We start from the raw sequence: 24,894 nt of genomic DNA on the forward strand, positions 1-24,894 counted from the left end.
CCCTGGAGGTAATTAGGTTTAGAACTCGCATGGAGTTCTACCTAATTACCAGAGGAATTCATCATTCCTCCTCCCTATAACTATCTATTCCGAAAAGCTGTCATTTTTGCGATGACAGCTTTTCAGCGCTGTTAAATTCGTTAACCCAGCACATGCGCAGCACTGCCTACACATGCGGTAAATTTGTGCCCCCCCCCTTCGCTCACCTGCCCCCCTCCCCCCCCCGCTCACCTTCCCCCCCCTTCAGCACTTACCTGTCCGCGCAGCAGCCTCTGGCTCCGTCCTGCTGGTCTGTCACATGGTCTCCCAGCAGACCACAGTACAGATTAAAAAAAGAAAGTTTTTTTTTCCCTAATCTTTTTTGTGTTCTGCTGGGAGAACACAGTGTCCGACCAGCCTCCGGAGCCAGAGGACGCACCAGACCACCAGAGGAAGATGTCGGGGGACCTGTCCAGCTGGAAGCAGGTAAGTTTCACCTGCTATTCGCCACCTCACAGTGGCGGATAGTACCTCCATCAAATTCCGAAAATTCATAATTTTCGGAATTTGATGAATACCATAATTTACATATCCCCATACTAATGTACTAATGTATGGGGAGTGTGGAAATTAACGCAGGGGGACTTAGCAAGGAGAGATCAGTGATATCTCCTGTGCTAAGTGGCTTCATGAATACTAAAAATATGAGATATGGTAAGAACTTACCCTTGTTATCTCTATTTCTACGAAGTCCATAGGGTTCCACAGGATACCTTGGGGTATAGGTGTGACGTCAGTCGCTGGGCACCATAGAGTTAAGCTTTTCAGCCTCCCAGGATGCACTAGGGTCCCCCTCCTATACCCCGCCCCCGAGCCAAGGCACCTCAGTTAGTTATCAAGCCATAGGCCGGAGGAGGAGAAGGAAGAGAGAGAAAAAAGATCTGGACACATACAAGAATCACAGTCTCACCAGAGGGAGATGGAAAACCGGTGACCAGAGCTAAGCCCATCTGCAGCACAGGTGCGACAGGGCGGGAGTCCTGTGGAACCCTATGGACTTCGTAGGAAATAGAGATAACAAGGGTAAGTTCTTACCATATCTCATATTTTCTACTTCAGGGTCCATAGGGTATCCACAGGATACCTTGGGGATGTCCCAAAGCAGTATCCTTTAAGGGTGGGGACGCTCCTGTGCAGAAAGGAGAATCTGCCGCCCGAAGGAAGCATCCTGAGAGGCGAAGGTGTCAAACCTGTAATACCTCACGAAGGTATGGACAGAGGACCACGTAGCAGCCTTGCAGATCTGAACTGCCGAGGCACCACGTCGAGCTGCCCACGAAGGACCCACAGACCTAGTGGAATGAGCCTTCAGAAAAGGAGGGACCGGTAGGCCTTCATGAAGATAAGCTTCAGAAATAGCCATACGGATCCAGGCTGCCAAAGTTTGCTTTGAAGCAGGCCAACCCTTTTTACGGAAGCCATAGAGGACAAACAAAGCGTCTGACTTCCTAAACGAAGAAGTGCGGTCAACATAAGTCCTTAAGGCCCGCACAACATCCAAAGAGGCCTCACCCACGGAAAGACCCGGTGAGTTAAAGGCCGGAACAACGATTTCCTCGTTAACATGAAACTGGGAAACAACTTAGGGAAGAAACTCGGGCCGAGTGCGGAGCACTGCCCTGTTCCCATGAAAAACCAAGAAAGGGGGTCTACAAGAAAGAGCCCCTAACTCAGAAACACGTCTGGCCGAAGCAATGGCCAGAAGGAAAACAGTCTTAGCTGTTAGCCATTTAAGATCCACTGAGCCCAGTGGTTCAAACGGCGTTCCTTGGAGAGCCCTCAGGACCACAGCCAAATCCCAAGGCGCCACAGGTGGAACAAAGGGCGGCTGAATGCGGAGAACACCTTGCATAAACGTGCGCACATCCGGGATTGTAGCAATCCTACGGTGAAAGCAGACAGATAGGGCCGAAACCTGTACCTTCAAAGAAGCAAGGCTATCAACAGGAGCGTCCCTCCTTCCTGTTTGAATTTCCGGATTACCCGTGGAAGAAGGGAGACCGGAGGGAACAGGTATGCGAACCGGAACGTCCACCGGACGGACAGAGCATCCACCAGAGACGCCCCTTCGTCTCTTGTGCGAGACCCGTACACCGGCAACTTGTTGTTGTGCCGGGACGCCATGAGGTCGATCTCTGGAAGACCCCACCTGTCCACCAGCAGTTGAAAAACGTCCGGGTGCAGGGACCATTCCCCCGGATGAACGTCCTGGCGACTTAGAAAGTCCGCCTCCCAATTTAGCACTCCCGGGATGAAGACCGCTGATATGGCCGGAAGATTGCGCTCCGCCCAAACCAGGATCCGAGAGACCTCTACGAGAGCCGCCCGACTGCGAGTTCCTCCTTGCCTGTTTATGTAGGCCACGGTGGTAGCGTTGTCCGACTGGACCTGCACCGGGTGACCCTGGAGAAACCGATGTGCCTGCTGGAGAGCATTGAAGACCGCACGGAGTTCCAAGATATTTATTGGAAGCTCCGCTTCTGTCGGCGTCCACCTGCCCTGGAACAAGTGTGGACCCGAAACTGCTCCCCAGTCCCGAAGACTGGCGTCCGTTGTCAACAGGACCCAATTTGGAACCCAGAACGGACGTCCCTTGTTGAGGTGGGTCGTCTGTAACCACCACGCAAGGGACAGGCGAACCTCCGGGGTGATCACAATCGTCTGGGACTTCAGAGACTGAGGCAGCCCGTTCCACTTGGACAGGATCAGGTGCTGCAGAGGTCTGGAGTGAAACTGGGCGTATTCCACCATGTCGAACACCGACACCATGGAGCCCAGTAACCTCATCGCCGAGTGTAGGGACACCCGGCGGCTGTGCAGACAACTGCGCACCCTTGACTGTAAAGCAGAGATCTTGTCCTCCGTCCCGAAGATCCTTTGCTGTCCCGAGTCCAATAAGGCTCCAAGATGCAGAATCCTCCGAGACGGGATTAGAGTGGACTTCTGCCAGTTGATTAGCCAGCCGTGCCGTTGCAGCAGTGCAATGGTCAGGTCCAAGTGGCGTAACAGGAGCTCTGGAGATCCTGCCACCAATAACAGGTCGTCCAAGTACGGCAACATGCGGACTCCCTGCAGCCGCAGAGAAGCCGCCATGACCGCCATCACCTTGGTGAAAACACGTGGTGCTGTCGCCAGGCCAAAAGGTAACACCCAAAACTGGAAGTGGTCGCTGCGGATTGCAAACCTGAGGAACTGTTGATGGCACAAAAGAATAGGGACATGCAGGTAAGCGTCCTGTATGTCCAATGACACCATGTAGTCCCCAGGTTCCAGGGCCAGAATGATGGACCGTAGGGTCTCCATCCGAAACTTCGGGACCCGCAAAGACTTGTTGAGTGCTTTGAGGTTGAGAATCGGACGATATGACCCATTGGGTTTCTGTACCAAAAATAGATTTGAATAGAAACCCTGGCCCCTCTGGGAGAATGGAACAGGCACTATAACTCCAGCCTGGAGCATAGTGTGCAATACCTTCCGCAGCTCCGTAGCCTTGTTCCGGTCTGATGGTAGACCCGTGGTGAAGAATCGAGCCGGGGGTCTGTGCCGGAAGGAGAGGGCGTATCCGTGGGAAACCACCTCCAGAACCCAAGTGTCTGTCGTAGTGGCCGACCAACACTGGGCGAACTGCAGCAGGCGGCCTCCCACCCTGGGATCCCCCAAAGGGAGGCCCGGACCGTCAGGCCGCAGGCTTGTCATCTGGCTTGGGGGCCGGACGTCTGGTACTCCATGCCTGCTTCCGGGGCTTGGCCGATTTCTTAGGACCAGCCTGTCGAGGAAACGACTGTGGTTTGGGCCTGCCCTGGGCCCTAGATGACCGAAAGGACGATGGTCCAGAACCAGAAGGAGCAGCGGCCGACGGGAGACAAGCCGATTTGGCTGCCGCCAGCGTGGCCACAATCTTATCCAGATCCGGACCGAAGAGAACTTCTCCGGTAAATGGCAACGCCTCCAGACCCTTTTTGGAATCTGCGTCCGCCTTCCAGGATCGCAGCCACAAGGTACGACGAGCAGCCACCGCTGCTGAAGAAATTCTAGACACCAGAGTACTAATGGCTAGGGCCGCCTCGTTGATATAAGTGGCCGAATCACGGAGATTACCAATCAACTCCGCCTGTTCGGCCGGACAGTCGGAATCAAAAGAAGCCTCTAATGAATCCGCCCAGCGCTCCATCGCTCTGGCAACCCAGCAAATGGCCATAGCCGGCCGTGCTGCCCCCCCCCGCAAGGGAGTAAGCGGACTTCAGGCAGATCTCCACCTTGCGGTCCGTAGCATCCTTAAGGGAGGACATAGATGGCATCGGCAATGTGGCACTACGGACAAGACGGGTCATGTGAGAATCCACCTGTGGAGGGGATTCCCACTTTGCAAAATAATTATCCGCGAACGGATAAGCCACCGCCAGGCGTCTCTGCGGCTGGTATCTTTTGCCAGGCTGTTTCCACGCCTCCTCTAAATGGTCCACCAACTAACCCGAAAGAGGAAAGCCTGTGGCATCGCCCTTCACATCTTTGAAAAAGGCATACTTAGATTTAGCTGCTGGGGGAACTTCGTCCTCAATCACCAAGGCTGTGCGGACCGCCCGAATTAGTCCAGGAATATATACTTTGGACTTAGCATCAGCGTCCTTAGTATGGAGAGGTTCCTGATTGTAAGGATCCAGAATCTCCCCATCATCAGACGTCCCCTCGTCATCCTCATAAGGAGCCGACAGAGACGCCACCGGCCGTTTATGCGGCCGCATCACAGACTCCCCTTGCAACACATCCGACAAGTGCTGTACAGAACTCGTCAGGGAGTTAACCCACGCTGGCTCCTGAGAAACCGGGAGCGGGGAAATAGGGAGACTGTGGGGTACCACCAATTGTCGTGGGAAACCCTGCATGGGTGACGACACCACTGTCTACTGGGATAAACCCATCGGTGTAAACGCGGGCTGCGGAGCTAACTGGCCCACTAAGGCTGTAAGCGCCTGAGCGAAACAAGCCCAGGGCGGCTCCTGTACCGGTGCTGTAACCGTAAGAGGCCGCGCCATGGACAAACACTGCCGGCAAAGGCCCTCCGCGCTACCCTCCCCCTCCGCTAACGGTACTTTACACGTAGTACACTGTAGCCGGAGGGAAAAATCACTTTCGGACATGATGGCACCACGTATGTGATCTCTCCCACCAATTATAACTTAAATAGGCGAGAGACCACCCTGCAGCACTGCACCGCAAGGGCTTAGCAGAAAGAACAGGGACAGTAATAAAGCTGACAGTTTAGAGAAAAGTTACAGGCAGTAGCACTAGCACAGTCACATACAATGCAAAGAAAATCAATTCCTGCACTAACAGCGCTGATCACTCAACTACGCAGACACAGGGCCTGGTAGGACACAGCGCTGCATACACAGACCTGACCACAGCGGAGGAGAGGTATGCGGGGGGACCCAGACCACGATGCTTCCTTCCAGGCTTCCAGCAGCGTTCACCATGCGTTGCAGAGAAGATGGCCGCCGAGGAGCAGAGAGAAGCTGGCCTGGGGGAGGAGCGCTGACACAGGACCAGTCAGCACAGTGCAGAGAGGGCTGTGTGCAGCGGGGGAGGCGCCGGCTGTGAGACAGGGAAGGCGCGCTCCCCTGGCATGCATTTAACCCCTGGGACGCCGCAGCGCTACCGCTCTGCTGCGGTCCGCTGTCCCAGGGGGTAGTGGAAAGCGCAGGTTGGTCGCCTGGCACCACGCTGCAGCCAGTCCCCAGGGAGCCCCCTGCCTGGGGACTTAGGACCATGTGACCAGCGGGGACCCACCGCGGGACCCCGCTGCTTACCTTTGTCCCCCTTGGATCCGGCCATGGTCCGGAACATCTGGGGTCACCGCTAGCTGTGACCCCAGATGCTCACCAGCATCCCCGGATCGGTACCGGCGTTCTGGTACCGGCGGGGGTGTAGGGAAGACAGCATGGACGTCAGGACTGACTGTCCATGCTGTACATCCAGATGTGCAGCCACAGCTGCACTGAAGAAAGCTTCAGGGGCTCTTCTAGCCCCCACTCCGACAGGTGCACCCGACTCCGGCCGGGCACCAAACTAAACTGAGGTGCCTTGGCTCGGGGGCGGGGTATAGGAGGGGGACCCTAGTGCATCCTGGGAGGCTGAAAAGCTTAACTCTATGGTGCCCAGCGACTGACGTCACACCTATACCCCAAGGTATCCTGTGGATACCCTATGGACCCTGAAGTAGAAATAACGTTATTTAAGGAAAATGTCCTTAAAAACGTTAAGTTAGTGTTGATGAATAGGCCCCAAAGAGACAAATATATAAACATTTAGCCAATTGCATCCATTGACAATAACTTTTATTTTTTTTCCTTCATTGTAAATTCTGTATATACATATTTCTGCACAAACTGTAAGAAATAAATAAAATGATCATACTTTTCTTTGCATTTATGGATCGCCTCATCTGCAATATGTTTCAAGTTGATGGGTTTTTCTCCCCTGAACACACCATCTGAAAAAAATAGTGTTTACGTCACTAAAGCATGCAAAGAGGGAGTATTACGTATGTCTCTCAGCTGTCCCTATTTTGCTGGGACAGTCTCATATGTGAACCTCGAAAGAGGCAGTTTTGCCCAAAAGTGGGCATTTCTGTTATTATATGGCAAGGGTTTGATGATGGAGGCATAGTTTGGGTGGATCATGGCCAGGGCTTATTTTGTCCCATATTTATGAATAAAATGTTGAGAGGTATGTTATGTAGTATAATCTGGAAATATGGAAGTGTATCCTTACCTGCGGTAATAAGGACAGCACACTGGGAGTCCAGTATTCGTTCACACAGTGATTCTGAGGAAAAGCCTGCAAACTGCAATAGCAGGAGCAAATTAAGCCATTGTTAGACTTTACTCTATAGAGAAGAGCCTGTGCTATACTGAGATTATTATTATGCATGAAATTATAGCAAATGACAAACAGGACAGACATCATTACCATGTGTTGTACTCTAACTAGAACAATAACAGTTAGGAACAACTACAAGCTGAATCATTATTCTTGGGAGGATGCCCTGCCATGCCAATCTAGGCCAAACTAATGTGAATGTTCTGTGCCAGCACAAGCCGGTGTCTCTGCTCTATAAATACAATGGGGGGGAGGTGACTTGGAGGAATGCCATGCGAGTGGCTTTATGTAGCAGCAATGCAAGTGTGAAAGATATACTTACCACTATAGAGTGAACTGCACCAATGCGGGCACATGCCAACATAGAATATACCAGCTCTGGGATCATTGGCAAATAGATGGCTACCCTGTCTCCTTTCTTCACACCTTTAAAAGTAAATAATATTATTAACTAAGATTATTTATCACCAAAAGACATATTTTGGATTAAACAGCTTCCTAGAACCATACTGATATGCAGTTATATTGCTTTTGCTGTATTTTATAGGCTAATCAATGAATCCTTAGAGACTCCACAATTTGAATAGAACACACAATTGCATTAACTACCAGTTGCACTTTTGTAAGTAGTCATGCACTTTTGATGCACAAAGTGTGTAATGGCATCAAATAATGGAAAGACTCTTGTGCAGGCTGCCTTTATGGTCTGTCATTTTAAGTCAATACTAAGGGCAAAATTTACTAAGTGGTGGTTTGACGATGGTTTCTATTCTATTCTAAACCCCGGTGGTTTGGTGGCGGTTTCTATTCTATTCTAAACCCCGGGGGTTTGGTGGCAGTTTTAAAGTGGTTTCTATATGACAGCCCTGTTCTATTCTATTCTAAAATGTGTTTTGACGGTGGTTTGGCGGCGGTTTTGCTATCTGCAGATTTACTAAGGGGAAAACCACTGCAAAACTGCCATCAAAACACATTTTAGTATAGAATAAAACAGGGCTGTCATTTAGAAACCGCTGCAAAACTGCCACCAAACCCGCGGGGTTTAGAATAGAATAGAAACCGCCACCAAACCGTTGGGGTTTAGAATAGAATAGAAACCGAAACCAAACCGCTGGGGTTTAGAATACGATATTAACCGCCGTCAAACCACCGCTTAGTAAATTTTGCCCTAATTATTCTCAGACATCTACAGACCAATATTCTCTGAGTGACTCAATAGCATCCATAATTAGGTGCCTTTAACAAGCTGACCCAATTACAGTTACATATAGTAATACCTGTTTTTACAGTCTGATTGTACAGTTATTTTATTGAATATGTCACCAGAGAGAATAATCAATTACTACAATTACCAGAAAATTACTGCACAGTTACAAAAGGAGCAAACCATTGACAGAGAATTCCATATCTTCCACATCTGTGATTGTTATGGTCAGCAATATGTTACAGCATGTATGTGTGTCTCTTAAAAAGATATCATGTTCATTCACATGTATTGTATTTTGTTACTTTTCAACAGAAAGAAAAAGAACAGCAAGCATAAAGGTAACACGCAACATCATGAGCAAACATAAAACTTACCTAAATTTCTTAAGACATTAGCCAACTTGCAGACTTCTTTCAGTAAATCGGCATAGGAGATCACAGAGGAATCACTAGGTGAATTGCCTTCCCTGAAAGTAAGCGAGAATAAAAAAGGAATATGTAATTAACACATATATGGCCCTGATTGTCATGTATTATATTTTATACACATAACCATTACACTGTGATTATACCTGAGTTTCATATTTTCTATCTAAAATAATTCACATGCTAGTGACATTCTACATTGTATAACAGGTCACATGGGCACTGTGATGTCATCGTGTGATTATTCAGCTTCCAATAGTCAGCAGGAAAGAGCAGTCTGTAAACAGAATGACCTGTTGCATCAGATTTGCTGAGATTTGCTAAGAAATTAGAACACTTCCACATTACCTTTAACCACTTAACCCTTCAAAATATTTTAAGTTAAATTTTTAAAGAGAGTTTAAGGTGAACACATTTTTTTGTATTACAATATGCATCAATCAAATGATATGTATGTATGCATCTATACTAATATAATAAGAACGTTATGTCTGTCTGTGTGTTCCAAGTTGGCGCAAAACTGCTGAACCGATTTTCATGAAAACTCCTAGAAATAACCTGCACTTTGTTTCATCTTGATCTGTCAAGTTAAGCTGAGCAATAACAAAAACAAAATTAATTGACATCATCAATGCAAGAGATAGGTGTGGCACCATGCACCTGGTTGTTAAGGAGTGGGGGGAGTGGTGCTTTGAGCCCGCGTTCACAGTCTGTGCACATGGCATACAGTGACATTGGTGTGAGTGGTGGGTGAAGGCGCTGCTGCCACCAGTCTTTATAGTGCTGCTGATCATGTGGGCCACTCCCGCGATATGCCCCTATGGAACGCAATGAAACTAGAAGACCTCAAATAACAAATGTTGGCATAAGCGATTTCATCGAGGGCGAAGCCAATGGCAACAGCTAGTTAAAGAATATATAGGTAAATTGTACACAATTGTATTAATATGAAAGGATCCTAGTGAACCAGTTCACAATAGTTGGGGGTCTATTGGATCTCCAATGAACAGGTAAAATGGCTTTTGCTGCACTGTTTAACTTCTTCAAGAGATATTTCCTGTAGGCTGAGATAGGATATCGGTGTTTAGGAGTAGCCAGATGCTGGGGTCTTTTGAAACCTCATATCCTATGACAACAGAGGATATCCAAAAGATATCCTGCTGGAAGAGAGCGATCCACAGGCAATCCCAGTACCACCAAATGTGAAAGACACTGCAGAATTACATATCCAATGGGTATAGTGGATCTGAGTAGTTTTGGGTAGATCTGACTTTTAGGGGTCAAACCAATTAGGTGCGTGCCATTCTTGCAGAGAACTCACACCACAAATTTCAATTGCAACCCAATTCCAAACTCACTTTGCTTTTTCAGGGGAAATTCAAATATTTTTGTGCACACCCCTTCTTCCCAGTCCCCCCTCCACTACTCCAGTTTCCTACCTAGCTACCACTTCCCCACTCCACCCCTGATACAGCCCCCCTATATCTTGTTGTCATCTCCAAAGCTTTTTTCTCATCACGAATCTAGGTATTATAGGTGTATATGTTCATGGATATGTCAGTGCATTTGTCTTAAACCTATGTTTTTTGCAATAAATAAAAAAAGGACACTTGTATCCCCACTAAATTCACAGAAACACATGCAGAGCTTGTCAGATATTACCTATGGAATGGGTATGTAATGCCGGCTGTCGGGATGCCGCCTGTCAGGATACTGATAGCGGCATCCCGATGGTTGGTATCCCAACAGGGGTCGGGTAAGTATACTTACCCTCCCCCCTTCCCTCCCTAACTGTAACTTCTTGTAGCCTAACCCTAACCCTCTCCACCGCGCACCCTAACCCACCCCAGTGATGCCTAACCCTCCCCCCCCCAGGGGTGCCTAACCCTAACCTCCCTCCCAAAACCTAACCCTAACCCTGCTACGCTCCCTCCCTCCCCCTCCCCGCGGCTAACGCTAATGGCGCCTGGACTTACCTCATTCAGGTTGGCGTCCTTCGGCGTTCCGGTGTCAAGATTAAGCTAGGCGTCGGTATTTCAACGTCTATCTTAAGACCCTTGTCGGGATTCCCCTGTCGGTATTGAGAAAGGCGGCATCGTGGCCGCCGCTCTCATAACTACATCCCATTATCCATTTATCAAGCTATTCTGTGTGCCAATATAGGGAATACTTGGTTCCGCACATGACACCTTCCTAGGAAGTGCCCCCTACATATGTTCTTGTAATGAAAAAGTATCTATCTTATTGCACTTGACAACTGAAAATAATTCAGTTGTTTAGAAGCCTGGAGGTTCCCAGAAAGGAGGAGGACAACCGGATACCGGTCAATTGGTCAACAAATAATAATAATAAAACAGGTTGACATTCAGAAGTCAAAACATTCTGAATGTCAACAGTAAAAAGGACGGCATAGACATTAGGTTGAATATCATTCTGTAGATATGTATTTAGGTTGACGTGGTTAAATGTATAAAACAGTCAAACGGTTGACATTTAACATGTCCACACATGGTTTTTCATGAATTTTAGGGTTAGGTTAAAATAACACAAAAACCACATAGGGTTGGGCATGGGATCCTGGTGGTCGGGATGCTGGCAGCCAGAATACCGACAATGGCATCCCGACAGTCAGAATCCCAACGCCCAAAGGTAAGTAGCCACTCTACCCCACCTTTTCCTGCAACCTAACCCTAACCCCCACCCGCAGCCTAACCCTAACCCTCCCCCTAGATCCTAATCCTGACCCTCCCCATACTGTCGGGATGTCGGCGGTCGGGATTCTGGTGTTGGGATTCCGGCGCCGGTATCCTGAGCACCGACATAACGGCCGCCGATATTTCATCTACATTCCATCAACATTTTATTGTCGACTTTTAAATGTCGACCTTTTGATTGTGTTGACAGTTTAACCATGGTGACCTAAATACATGTCTACAGAAAGATGGTCGACCTAATGACCAAGTCTGCATTTTTACTGTCGACATCAGAACCAGTCGACCTTTTGGTGTAGACCTTCTGAATGGTAGCCTTTATACTGGAAACCTTTTATACCACACTCACACAACCTGCTGATGGTCGGTGTTATGCTGACAGTGTTATGTTTTCCTTAACATGTAAGTGGAACTAAGCCTGAAAAAAATATTCAGGTATGTTGTACAGACTGGTGACATGTGCCACATACTTCTTTGTCTATAACGCCGTTTCCTCAGAATTGCATATACTGTAGTTTAATAACAAACACTGCAACATTTTGGTAAAGCACTGCGTGACACCCCAAGCTATTAGCTTCAATTATTAAACAAGTTTCTTAGTAGCTAGATGTGTTACAGCATATTTTTTTACAATTTTACTTGTTTACATTTTACACTTTTTCTATTGCTCCTTACTGCAAATAATGTTGAAGCAAAAAAACCGTATCAAACTGCGGAAAGCAAACCAGTGTGACCACAGTGCATAACAATTGTTCTATGCGGACTAACACATCTGATTTACTAAGGGATCACTACATTTCTTAGCCATTCTGAAGCATTTGTCTAATTCCAATATTTACACGCAAAGGTATAATAATATTCCTATTGCTGGACCTACACCTTCCCAAACCCTCCCGTCAATCTTCATGTGCAATAATCCTCACATAATACAATGGATTGGGGGCACTGTCTTGGAGCTGGAGATATAATAACAGAGGAAACTGGAAGATAGGTTCAGTTTGCTCATACAGTAGCTTGAAGAAATGGACAACATAAAACTAACCCCTAACTCCGGTACTTACCGTCAGAATGCCAGTGGTCGGGATGCTGGCGCCGGGATTCTGACAGGTGTCAGGATTCTGGTGCCGACATTCTAAGCGTCGGCATCCTGACTGTTGGGATTATAACTACATCCCATAAATTTTACTAGAACCATCTAAGCACAAATACAAATTATGTGTAGTACAGTTTCAAGATATATTATGCTTTATAATACCTGAACAAATAAACATTAAATTCATTGTATTCTAATTATTGTTTCAGGTATTTTAGTAAAGTCTGTAAAATGCCCTTCACCCTCACCAAACAAGAGTGTCTAATCAATATACTATACTACACAACCAATCAATTCCTCAAGCAGACTCACAATCCTGACCCTATCTTGTCCTGGTGACATATTAGCTACTGACAGGATGGTCATATACAATAGTTTGCATATAATCATGTTTATTAGCAGCAGTAACAGGGATGACTGTGCTCCACAAGTCTATAAACAGGGGTTTATAAAACATTAACTTCCCTGAATAAAGGAAAAAAAAGTTCAAAAGTTCCAGGAGAAATTGAAATGACGAAATATCGAAGATACTAGGAATACAGGACAAATAAATCATCATATGTGTATTACTTCTACCATTATTTATATGAGCATAAATTTGCCAACCTGTACATACCAGCAAAGTAACAGGATGTGGACTAGCTATGTGTCTTTATGATAAGATGTTGAATATCTTGACTTCCATACTACACATTTTTATCTCTAAGAGATTGCATCCGCTAATAATACACTATCATAGTTGCCGGCATTTTCAAATAATTACCAGGAAACCTTTCCCGCTGAGCTGGTGAATCTCAGCAGTCACACACTATATTGGCTTGGATGACTTGGAAATGCTACAATACCATTCATAATGCAATTGTAATATACAATATACTTTTTGAATGTGAAATACTTTTCTTCAATAAATGTAATGTATAGAGTGTGAATATAAGAATTGCAATCTGCATGTAGAATGGGAGTGTTTTTATTATACAGTTGGACACTTAAACATGGGTACATTTCCAAGGACAAATCTTTAAAACCTTGGATTGTCCCTGGAAGTTAGAAGAAACAGTTGGCTATGATGCACTGAGACAAACTATTCTCAGGCATTTCAGCAGTTAAAGGGATACAGATCCTTATTACGTTCTGCGTAAACAAGTCCTTCCCCGGGCCTTGCGTTAGTGACGTGGAATAGAATATTATAGGAGGAATTTATTGCAAACTTAAAGCAAGTAATAAGTCAAAACACCAAAAGTACACACACATACTGTGTATATATATATATATATATATATATATATATATATATATATACACACATACAAATATAAAGGTGCCTTTTATAGAGGACCTAATAATAATATGCACAAATACTGTATATGAAAAGTTCTTATGATATTGCTTCTGTTTTTATTTTTAGCAATTAAGGTCAAAAATAATATTTTGCATTTTATGGTTAGTGTTTCTTTATTGTTTTTATTGAAAACCGTTGAGAAGTGTTCCTATCCACATTAACCTTCCTACTCACCATCATTGCCTTGTCTCCAAATTCAAACATTTACAAAGTAATAACCACAATAAAAATAGGCCCTCCCCTTTTTATGCCGTCACTGTTCTATATATATATATATATATCTCACAATGAGCATTGAATTGTTTAATAATTACGTAAGATTAGACTGAACGTCATACATAGTTCTTTCCTATTCAACCCTGAAAAAACATGAGAAAGACAAATGGTTCATTGTATGCGGATGCAACAATCAACTGTTTTCAATTAAATCTCAAACTGTGGAGTCACTTTGGGTGGTGATACCTGGTGCGGCACCTAATTAATTATCAAGGGGGGGGTGGCCTCACGCACAGGAGAACACGCCCCTGATGTGTACCTTTTAGGGGCTTGGCCATGTGTCACGCCCCTATTCTCGTCATGCTGGGGGTTTGCCCAACGCTCCTGGAGCAGACTCTCCAAACACAGGGGGGTGTGGATGATCACCGCTGTTGCACAGTGACACCAGTTGCTCTGCTATTTTGATGTCACCCACTTGATGGTGTCACCTGGTGCGGCCTGCACTCCCCTAGTGATGCCACTGATCTCAAACAGTTGATTTTTGCATCTGGATACCGTTAATTCTCTACTATAAATACATACAAACACCTTTAAGTGGGGCTGAGTCTGAGTTGGCAGCAAACAAAAGAAACCATGAAAACCATGCTCTAATGCCAGGGGTGCAAATACATTAATTTTTGTAGCATGCCGGGTAAATTAGCTGCTTTTGCATGTATCTCACAAATGCTGTCCAGTTTTATTTTTAAACAGCAATTTAGATTTCAGCTGAAACACGCCCCTCCCAAATCTAGATATAGCTGCACATTTTAAAGCTGCTCCACCTGCAGTACAACATTTTTGTTACTAAAGATACACAGTTACGCCTTTTTTTTTATCAACTCAGAATCAGCCCATGGGGTAAATGTAATAGCCTGCAACTTGTAGGCATCAGCATGATCCCGGCAAGTGTGTTCGATGTTTTAAAATGACAATCATTTAAAAGGCAAAACCAGGTCATGACATCACGCGCGCCGCATTGCTGCACTCACTGAGGAGCCTGCCTGCCGCAGCCACAAGTAATGTTAAGTATCTGTGTGGCTACGTGGGCTGAATGTGGGGGGGGGGGTATAAGGGGGTGACTGGGGACAAAGAAGAGGGTAGGCTAGGGACACATAAGGGGGATGGCTGGGGACACAGAAGGGGGATGGCTGGGGACATAGAAGAAAGATGGCTGGGGACAGAAGGGGGAATGGCTGTGGAGACAGAAGGGGGAATGGCTGGGGAGACAGAAGGGGGAATGACTGGGGAGACAGAAGGGGGGATGGCTGGGGGCACAGAATGGGGAAAGCTGGGGACACAGAAGAGAGATGGCTAGGGACAGAAGGGGGAATGGCTGAGTACACAGAAGAGGGAATGGCTGGGGAGACAGAAGGGGGAATGGCTGGGGTTGACAGAAGGGGGAATGGCTGGGGAGAGAGAAGGGGGATGGCTGGGGAGGCAGAATGTAATTATTCAGAAAATATGGGGGGAGGGGGCTCCAGTCCATTACTTTGGCAGGGGCGCTCAGACCCCTAGATACACCCCTGTCAGTTTCCCTTTTTATTTTTGTTCTTTTATAGCCAGACAAGCAAATGGCTTTATCTGACTAGCAGCAAATTTGGATTTTATAATACTGTATATATATATTTATATATAGTTTTGCGCACCAGGAGTAGAAGCAACTAGTGAGAAATCACTACTTTGCTTCACCAACTTTTTCCTTATTACAAAGAAAAACCAGTAATCACACACATGCATGGGAATGACAACTGAGTCTTTATGGCACATACTGTGTATAAGCAATTATTTTTTTTTTTCATTTTCAAGAGTTGTAAAATGAATAAAAAAAAAAAAACTTCATACAGATTAGCCTGTGGGATGTGTTCCCATAAATAGCAACATACATATGGGTTGTATGTATTCGATCATATAACTGCCCATTTATTACATACTCTGATGTACTGTATATGTCTTTAAAAAACAAGAAACAAAGTATGTTTCTGTACTAGTCAATTATCCAGTATGTCCTAGACATTTTCCATAAGGTACCTGGATAAATTTATGTTCTATTTTGCGTTGAATACAATATGTTCTCTGTGACCAATTGGTGATAAAACAATCATTATATTATGGAGCCAAAGAAAATTCAGTGTAACCAGTGTACATTTTTAAAGTGTATTAGCAACGGTGCTGCCGTAACACTATGTTAAGCAAGATAAGCCCAACAATGCTCAAGAACATTTTCTCATCATAAGACAGAATCAAGCTCATAAGACAAATGGAAATATCACATACACAATGTAACAAAAGCATCATAACTTTTGCAGCATATATTTTCAATGAGTGGTTGTTTTAAATAGCTTATGTGACAACCATAAAAGTCTGTCTGATTGTTGGAAAAGAAGTTGACAGTGTTGAATACCTCACAAATCTCAAGTCATTAAAATATGTAAACAAGCACTAAACTAAGTTCTGTAGTATAATTTTGCCAAAGTCTCTATTTCTAGTTATCTGTTCTGATTTGCTCCAGAGTGAATGCTTATAAGCACACTGTTATCCTTTACTGTAAGGCACATTGGGTTAGGATTCACATAAAAGTCGAAGTTGTAAAGTTCTGCCCCAATCAAAGCATTTACCCGCAGAGTCAATTTTACAGCCAGCAGGGTTAGTGCTGAATTCAGATGTCGCAAAGTTTTTTATTTACAAATATACAGTACTATGTATGATGTGTTTGTAACCTGGGACTTGAGTTTATTTTTTAAAATACATGTCTAACCAATTTAATACAAAACATCCCCATTACCTACTAGCACCAGCCATGTTGGAAAACCTTCTCATTAATTTTTCGACTCAACATGTGTTGGAGAACTGAGATTCCATAACCTCCCGCACAGTAAGGAATAGGAGAAGGGTGTGGTATAATGTAAGGACAATGTAAAGATCGACAGCCAAATGGTCAACATCTCAATATGTCAACTGGTACCAATGGTCAACACAAAAAAAAGGTTGACATGGTTTTTTTTGTATAATTTAACCCTAATCCTAACCCTCCGCCTGGTGCCTACCGCTAACCCTCCCCTTGGTGGCTAACACTAACCCTCCACCTGGTGCCTAACACTAACCCTCCACCTGGTACCTAACACTAACCCTCCACCTGGTGCCTAACACTAACTCTCCACCTGGTGCCTAACACTAACCCTCCACCTGGTGCCTAACACTAACCCTCCACCTGGTGCCTAACGCTAACCCTCCGCCTTGTGCCTAACGCTAACCCTCCACCTGGTGGCTAACACTAACCCTCCACCTGGTGCCTAACACTAACCCTCCACCTGGTGCCTAACACTAACCCTCCACCTGGTGCCTAACACTAACCCTCCACCTGGTACCTAACGCTAACCCTCCGCCTGGTGCCTAACGCTAACCCTCCGCCTGGTGCCTAACACTAACCCTCCACCTGGTGCCTAACGCTAACCCTCCGCCTGGTGCCAAACGCTAACCCTCTCCCTGGTGGCTAAACCTAACCCTCCCCCTAGTGCAAAACCCTAACCGTCCCCTTCGGCAGCCTAACCCTCGACATTTTAACCTTGTCGACCTTCTGCATTGTCAACACTTTGTACCTGTCGACCTATTGCATGTCGACAATTTGATGCCAACCTTTACAATGTCGATCTTCTTTCCGGATACCATAAGAGAAAGACGCTTACAGAGCCTGGGAAGGGTATATCGTCCATTTCAAAAGGGCTCAGGCTGATCATACTGGCTGCATTACCTATTAACATTCCACTTAAGTACAAATGTATTTGGAGTTCAGCCACAATTTCACCATGTACAACTTTCAATATATCTATCAGAACGTTTGTTGCTCAGAAATAGAGGCACATTGCACTCTTAGAAGAAATCACATGTGATGAGAGACAACAGCTAGGCTGTCAGCTAGATATCTTTCTTCTGTAGTCACTTTTAAATGCGGCTCTCTATCGGACACAGTAAGAATACAAGTTACAGGCTTCAAAGCTCCTGCAATTGTCGCATCATTAGTGACCATAGAGTGACTTTATATGATTGCTTGCATATACTTTTTATAGCCCGAATATTTGAAATTAAGTTATTGTATCACTTATAAACTCAAATATCATTGTGTATGAACCCACACTGGCTTATTGTACTCAGCCAGCACATTTACATATAGCATTATGTTATCGTATCGCATTCTGTACTGTGACATATTACCAGAGAAATGCGGTCTTGTCCCCAATGTTTTTCTCCATGACATTTCTGTCCAGAACATTGTAACAAACATTGGTTTTTGCCCCTTTCATGAATTCCACATAGATTTTGCCTTTGGTGATGTCAAAATTATATTCCAGCACTTTCCCTGGCGGAAGAGATTTCCAGTAAAATTCCGAGGCGACATCCGTCCAAAACTCTGCAAGGAAGACAGGTATGAGGAAGAGAAATACCTTTACGTGCAAAAGAGATGCAATCTAACACAAAGCTGGGTAACATCATTCTATCAACACCATTGTTGTAGCATCAAGTATTAGCTCATGTGATTTCTGACCATAGTGCTTCACAATGTATCATATGAGATCTAGTAAATTACATGTAATCAAACAATTCTTTATCAGCACAGTGACTGGACAAATACATACATTATACATATGTACAAAACTCTCTTAGTTAGAAATGCATTTATTTACTACACACATAGAATTACCTTGCGGAGTGTTGATGGATTTCTGGTACAATTCCTGGTATCTGCTGAAGCATGGGATGTGTGCATGTTCTTGCAGGGACTCTACAGGGGGGTAGGTGACCACCTCTTCTTCCAGAGCTACTTTAGCCGATGTCCTCACCTGACTCGGCATCTTGGCTGCAAGAAACCACAAACACCTCCTTAATGCTAATTCTAAGAGACCACCGGGAGGGATTAGAGTTGGAGCCCCCCCATTCCGCAGACGTGTGTGTGTAAATTAGATGTTGTAAAGAGAAATGAGCTGTTCCCCTCCAGTAGGTTTACCAGAGATTAGTCCCCTAGCGGCGGCTGCTGCTACTGCTGCTTCTCAGTCAGTGCAGCCTCCTCCTCCTCGCACTGTATGCAGCTCCCTCGCTATTTGTGAATCTCGCCCGGGTCTTCTGTATTCTCATATCTCGCCATCCAATCAGCGGCCACCCTGCCGACACTCCTCCCTTCTGATTGGCTGCTGCGAACTCGGCTCATGTCTTTCCATTGGGTACCGGGGAGATGGTGCGCGGCACTAGCGGTGGAGTCAGCGGGCGGAGGAAGAGGATACGAGCGACAGAGAAGGGAGGGAGGGGGCGGCCGGCATAGGGCCCGGCTCTGCTCTGCTAGTGTTGTTGGGGACAGACCTGGTGCTGCTGTTACGTGTAACGTACTGTTCGATCTGCGCCACTACGGCCTAGATAGATAGATTAGAGACAAACATCATTCAGTGTCAGCAGTGATTGCCTTCGTGGCACAGAGTAGCATTCTGTACGTTGCAGGGAGGGATATCTATTTGCCCATTCACCCAGGAGACAGTGGTGTGACTATAAAATTTGCTCCCCCTGCCAAGAAAGTTTCAGACGCCCCCCCTTCCCCCTGGCCATAAATCAAAAACACCCAAATATGACGTTTAGGGTGTGTAGTTCCATGAAACAGTAATGTCCCTTATGACAATAATGCCCCTTATAACACATTATGCCACACCATAATGCCCTTACACATGCCACAAAATAATGCCACGTATAACAATGACACACAGTAATGCCCTTATAACAAATTATGCCACACAGAAGTCCTCATGTAGTTGTGCCCCTTATGCAATGCCCCCTATAGTAGTGCCCATTATGCGGCTGGGCCCTGTAGCAGTGCCCATTATGCAGGCCCACTGTAGCAGTGGCTATTATGCAATGCCCCCTGTACCGTGTTCTCTGTAGTTGTGCCCATATGCTGTGTCCCCTGTAGCTGAACCCATATGCCGTGCCCCCTGTAGCTGAGCCCATGCCATGCCCCCTGTAGTTGAGCCCATATGCCATGCCCCCTGTAGTTGAGCCCATATGCCATGCCCCCTGTAGTTGAGCCTATTTGCCATGCCCCCTGTAATTGAGCCCATATGTAGTGTCCCCTGTAGCTGAGCCCATATGCCATGCCCTCTGTAACTGAGCCCATATGTCGTGTCCCCTGTAGCTAAGCCCATATGCCATGCCCCATGTAGGTGAGCCCATATGCCATACTCTCTGTAGCTGAGCCCATATGCCGTGTCCCCTGTAGTTGAGCCCATATGCTGTGTCCCCTGTAGTTGATCCCCCACCTACACCCGTGTACCTCAGTCAGGTGATTCGATTGCGGCGTCCGCCTGCTCCTTTGTAAACATGCTGCTCCTCTTCGACTGAGCGCTTCTTCTCACAGGCAGCCAGGCACACAGAGAGCCTGCGTAATGGGTGGTCCGATGCGGCGGCGGAGCTGGCCTAACACACTAGAGGTCCAGTAGGACCTCTAGCATCTGTCTCCTCTTAGGCAGCGGCCATTTTTGGAGGGATGTTTTCAGCAGATTTCATGCGGATGGCAAGTCCGCATGGCATCTGCAGCCCCCAAGCCACCGTGCCCCACAAGCCTCCACGCCCCAAGTCACTACGGGGGCTGTAGTTACGCCACTGCCAGGAGAGCAGCGATCAGTCATACCTCTTTCCAGGGGCGTTTTAAGAGAGGAGGGGGCCCGTGTGCAGCCTCCATTTGGGCCCCCTCCTCTCTGTCAGTGCACTGAGGACCTCATTCAGACCCGCTCGCAAGCGCTATGCGCTTGTAAGCGGGTCGATGGTGAGGGCCTGCGCTCGCACTGCACGTGCGCAAGCCCCGGAACGAGTGACAAATGTACTCGCTCCTGGGCTCGCTACAAAAGGGGCGGCTGATGATGTTGATCGACAGCTCGCCCCGTTTTGTAGGCGGGGTGGGTGGCCTGAAGGAACGTCTGCCGTTTGTAGGCGGCCCTACTGACATCACCAGTGATGTCAGTAGGGAGCTTCCTGCTCTGTTAGAGCAGGAAGCTACCTGGGGCTTGCGGTAGACGAGACCCTACCGCAAGGGTCTCGTCGCAAGCCCAGATGGTCTCGACCATCACATAGTCACTCGCTAAAGCTGTGGGTGGTAACCCACAGCTTAGTGAGCGGCCAAGAGGCCGCCTTTCAAAAGAAAAGTGTCCGCCCTCATTCAGAGCGAGCGCTCGCTTTTTGCGAGCAGCTCTGAATGAGATCTTGAGTGCTGTAGATTCTGGCTTCGTGCCAGAATCTACTGGGTACGAGCAGGTTTCCGGGAAAATGGTACCCGCAACTATTTTCCTGGGGGGACATCTTTTCTGCACATGCGCAGATCACTGGGAAAATGGCCTCCGCCATTTTCCCAGTGAGTTTTTGCTGGCGCTGCGGAGCAGCACATCGGAATCTGCGGAGAGGTAAGTATATTATTAACTATGGATGTGCGGTGTGGGCTCCCGTACCGCACACCTTGCACCCATTATAAAGACGCCAATGCCCCTTTTAGACAGAAATCAACCCAATAAATTTCCAGCACGAACCGGGTCAACACTGCTAATTTTTCTGTGTGAAAGGGTCAACTTGGATCTTGCTTGCTGTGTGAAAGGGTGCGACCCAGCGTTTTCTACTTGGGTCACGGAAAACGGTGCAGATTGGCTGGCACGGGCGTGGCAGTGGCGTTTGATGACATAAATGTGCTACACAAAACTCAGCATGGCGCACTGTTAGGGCATGCTAAAACTATGGCATGGCATGCTGGGATGTATAGTTCCACAGCAGCTGGAGTGTCAGACATTGCCTGTCCTTAGTCTGATGCATAATGATTGTATTTCTTCTTTTAGGGGCCTATGTATAAAGCCATTTTTTTTACATAAAATTATGCAGTTTCTGGATAATTTTATATATCGATGCTATGTACTAATCGCACTTTGCAGGAGAATTCACAAACATCTCCTGCAAAGTGCTAATTAGCACTTAAGATGCAGTCCCCATTATCAATGGGGACTACAATCTAACCCCTATGTTCCCAAACTGTGCCGTGGCACCCTGGGGTGCCTCAGGACACTTGCAGGGGTGCCTCAGCTTGGTGGACCAGCATCAAATCAAATTATTTATGGTCAATGTAATGTAAATATGGGGGTAAACAGATGCGTAAACCTGTCCACCACAGAACTGAGCCTAAGGATGACAGGTAAGCACAATTTACTTAATATTTTTTGTTTTTATTTCTCATTAACACACTTTTGGCCTAGTGGTGCCTTAAAAACAATGCTGATACTCTAGGGTACTGTGATTCAAAAAAGTTTGGGAACCACTGAGCTAAGCTTTTCGGAGTTTAGGTACTGTTTGCCTATGGGCAGGAGAGAGATCTTCAGTGAAAGACTTCTCTGAACTGCCGGGGATATAACTTGCAGGGAGTGGACAGCAGTTACCACAACCGCTGTCCCTGCGAGTTCCCGGTAGTACATTGCTGGGATATTTTGATTAAAAATTAAAATATTCACGGCAAGTTGGATTGTTAGTAATCGCGGCAGTACAGCGATTATTAATACATAGGGCCTGATTCAGAGCCACTCGTAAGCGGCAGCTCGTTCGCTCTGAGCGATGTTTGCCCAACTGCACATGCGTACGGATCGTTATACGCATGCGCGAACTAGTCAGTGCGGCCGAAATTCATGTGCTCGCAAAATAGCGAATGTCTGATAATTTGAGAGACAGAAAGAGGCGTATGTGGGTGGTAACAGGGGAAGGTGCTTGAAAACGGGGAGTGGAGATCCGATCGCAGGCGTGCTTAAAGGTCAAAACGGGCGTTTTATGGGTGTGCATATTTAAAACAGCAGCGTCATTGACCACGTCACTGGGTTCTTTTATAGCCAGAACTGCTCGCAAAATTGTGGTAGCAAAAACCAACCACAAGAATAGCGAGCAGTTCATACCCTGGTCGATGTACTCGATTAATCTAATAAATAGCGGACATGACGTAGGATGCGAGCGGCCAAGGGGCGTATTTTTCCAAAAAACGAACGCAAGTTTTGTTCTCTCGTTCAGACCTAGAGGCGTGAACAGACCGCAAACAGCGAACGGTTCATTTGAATAGCCACCCCTTGTTTTAGAACGAACGACCGCAAATAGCGAGTGGCTCTGAATGAGGACCATAGGCCCTTAAATCATGGTTCTTCTGACTATTCCCCTGATTCTTTTCACCTGGTGAGGGTCATTATCTCTTCCTCATTTTCCATATCTGGCTTTTCCAGCAGTACAGCTTCTATTACATTCTAAAGCTGTAACTGTTGCCCACGGTAACGGAAAACATGGCATGTTCTGAGAGGAGCTGGGCACTTTTGGGACATTGGAAATGAAGGAACTGATTTTGATGTTCATAGAGTTGAGCAATGTTTTGCTACTGAGTGTGCGTGAACCCCTCCCTTGCACCCTAAAATATTGAACGGTGCAAGCGTTAGCCTGTGGGCTTTAATAAACCAGGTGTGATATAAGAGATAGACAATGTCTAGGTAAACACCAGGGGCCAAATTTAATAGGGTGAGAGTTTAGAAAATGTAAGAGAAAAATTTCACATTTTGAAACTCAGCCAGTGTAGTAAAGTCACAGAACATGCAAACTTTGCATGTTTTTCAGACTCAAAAAACTCAAGATTTAAACTCTCATCCAGCTGTTTCCTGTTTTTAAAATACAACTCGATCAATGTATTAGTGTGAGAGTTTTACTGCTAAACTCTCACCCTATTATTTTTGGCTCCAGATGTTATACAGATAATAGGTCGACAGGTACAAATGGTTGACGGTCTAAAGGTCGATATGAAAATGGTCGACAAAAAAAATTGGTCAACACATGATTTTTTTTTTTAGCTCTAATCTTCACCTTCTCTCCTTGGTGCCTAACCGTCGTGGTAGGTGCCTAACCATCCCTTCCAGTGCCTAACCCTCCCTCCTGGCGCCTAACCATAACTGTCTGGGTAATTGCCTAACCGTGGGGGTAAGTGCCCAACCCTAAAACTAGCCTTAAAAAAATGTGTCAACCATTTTTGTGTCGACCATTTGTACCTGTCAACCTTTTGTCCCAGTCAACCTTTTGTCCATGTCGACATATTGACTGTCTAACATCTGGTGTCTATCTAGACATTGTCTATATAATTACTGTCATCTTCAGTCCGGAACCCAATAAACCAATTCATAGTGGATTACGTCATCATGCTCCCTCCCTGCCCCCTTTAACAGAGAAATGATAGGCTGCGGAAGGTGGCACACTTTGTGGGTCCAGGAGAACTCCCTCCAAATTCTGGTGTCTCCTGGGTAAGAATGTCCTTAATACACTGATAGCAGAATGAAGGGAAATATACACTATCTGTCCAACAGTAGTCACTTATTCAATAACAGACATGGCATCAAGCTGAGGAGAGTATTTAGCCAATGTTTTTATTTTAAAGGGTGTACCAGGCAACCAATTGGCCATGTAAAACAAATCCAAGGGTCATATATACAGTGACCAATCAGCTGGCCATCTGACTTCCCATCCTGGTAATCTAAAACAATATACAGTATACAATAATCCCCAAACCATGGTCAGAAAACACCTCTATGACCCCACCCCATCCAGTTTCCAGGGTTCCCCCAGAATATATCACTACAGCTATACTTTAACAAGGTAAAACCAGTAAGTCTCCTCTTCTTACCCACAATACGGGCTTAAAACAAAGTACAACACTCTCATCTTTGCATGTATTCCTTTCCTAGCCATTTTTAATAGACTGATTTAATTCTCTTTTTTCCATTGTCAATAAAACAACAGATACTTCTCCAGTCAACTAATCTGTTCTGGATGGGGCTGGTTGCCTTGGCACGTTATTCTGGATCCAGTGGAAGATGAGCACATCTTCTGCTTTTATAAAAGGTAGAGATAAAATTATGGCGCCCAAT

At 46.0% G+C, this 24,894-nt stretch overlaps 1 protein-coding gene across 2 annotated transcripts in view; it reads right to left on the reverse strand.

The window, feature by feature from the left end:
* Positions 1–19,032, reverse strand: part of LOC148526950 (acetyl-coenzyme A synthetase, cytoplasmic-like) — a 56,234-nt gene extending 37,202 nt beyond the window's left edge. The window contains exons 1-7 of one of the 2 annotated variants that reach the window (XM_088469686.1): positions 18,948–19,032; positions 18,645–18,800; positions 18,158–18,353; positions 8,500–8,591; positions 7,241–7,344; positions 6,811–6,883; positions 6,454–6,529 (exon numbers count right to left, since the gene is read on the reverse strand). In XM_088469686.1, coding sequence (XP_088325812.1) covers positions 6,454–6,529; positions 6,811–6,883; positions 7,241–7,344; positions 8,500–8,591; positions 18,158–18,353; positions 18,645–18,795 — 692 coding nt within the window. In that variant the 5' untranslated portion in view covers positions 18,796–18,800; positions 18,948–19,032. The other variant, XM_088469687.1, reaches the window with a different exon arrangement.
* Between the last annotated feature and the right edge of the window lie 5,862 nt (positions 19,033–24,894).

Source organism: Taudactylus pleione, unplaced genomic scaffold, assembly GCF_031769625.1.
Source record: "Taudactylus pleione unplaced genomic scaffold, aTauple2 ptg000093l, whole genome shotgun sequence".
In the NCBI taxonomy this organism is placed as follows: Eukaryota; Metazoa; Chordata; class Amphibia; order Anura; family Myobatrachidae; genus Taudactylus; species Taudactylus pleione.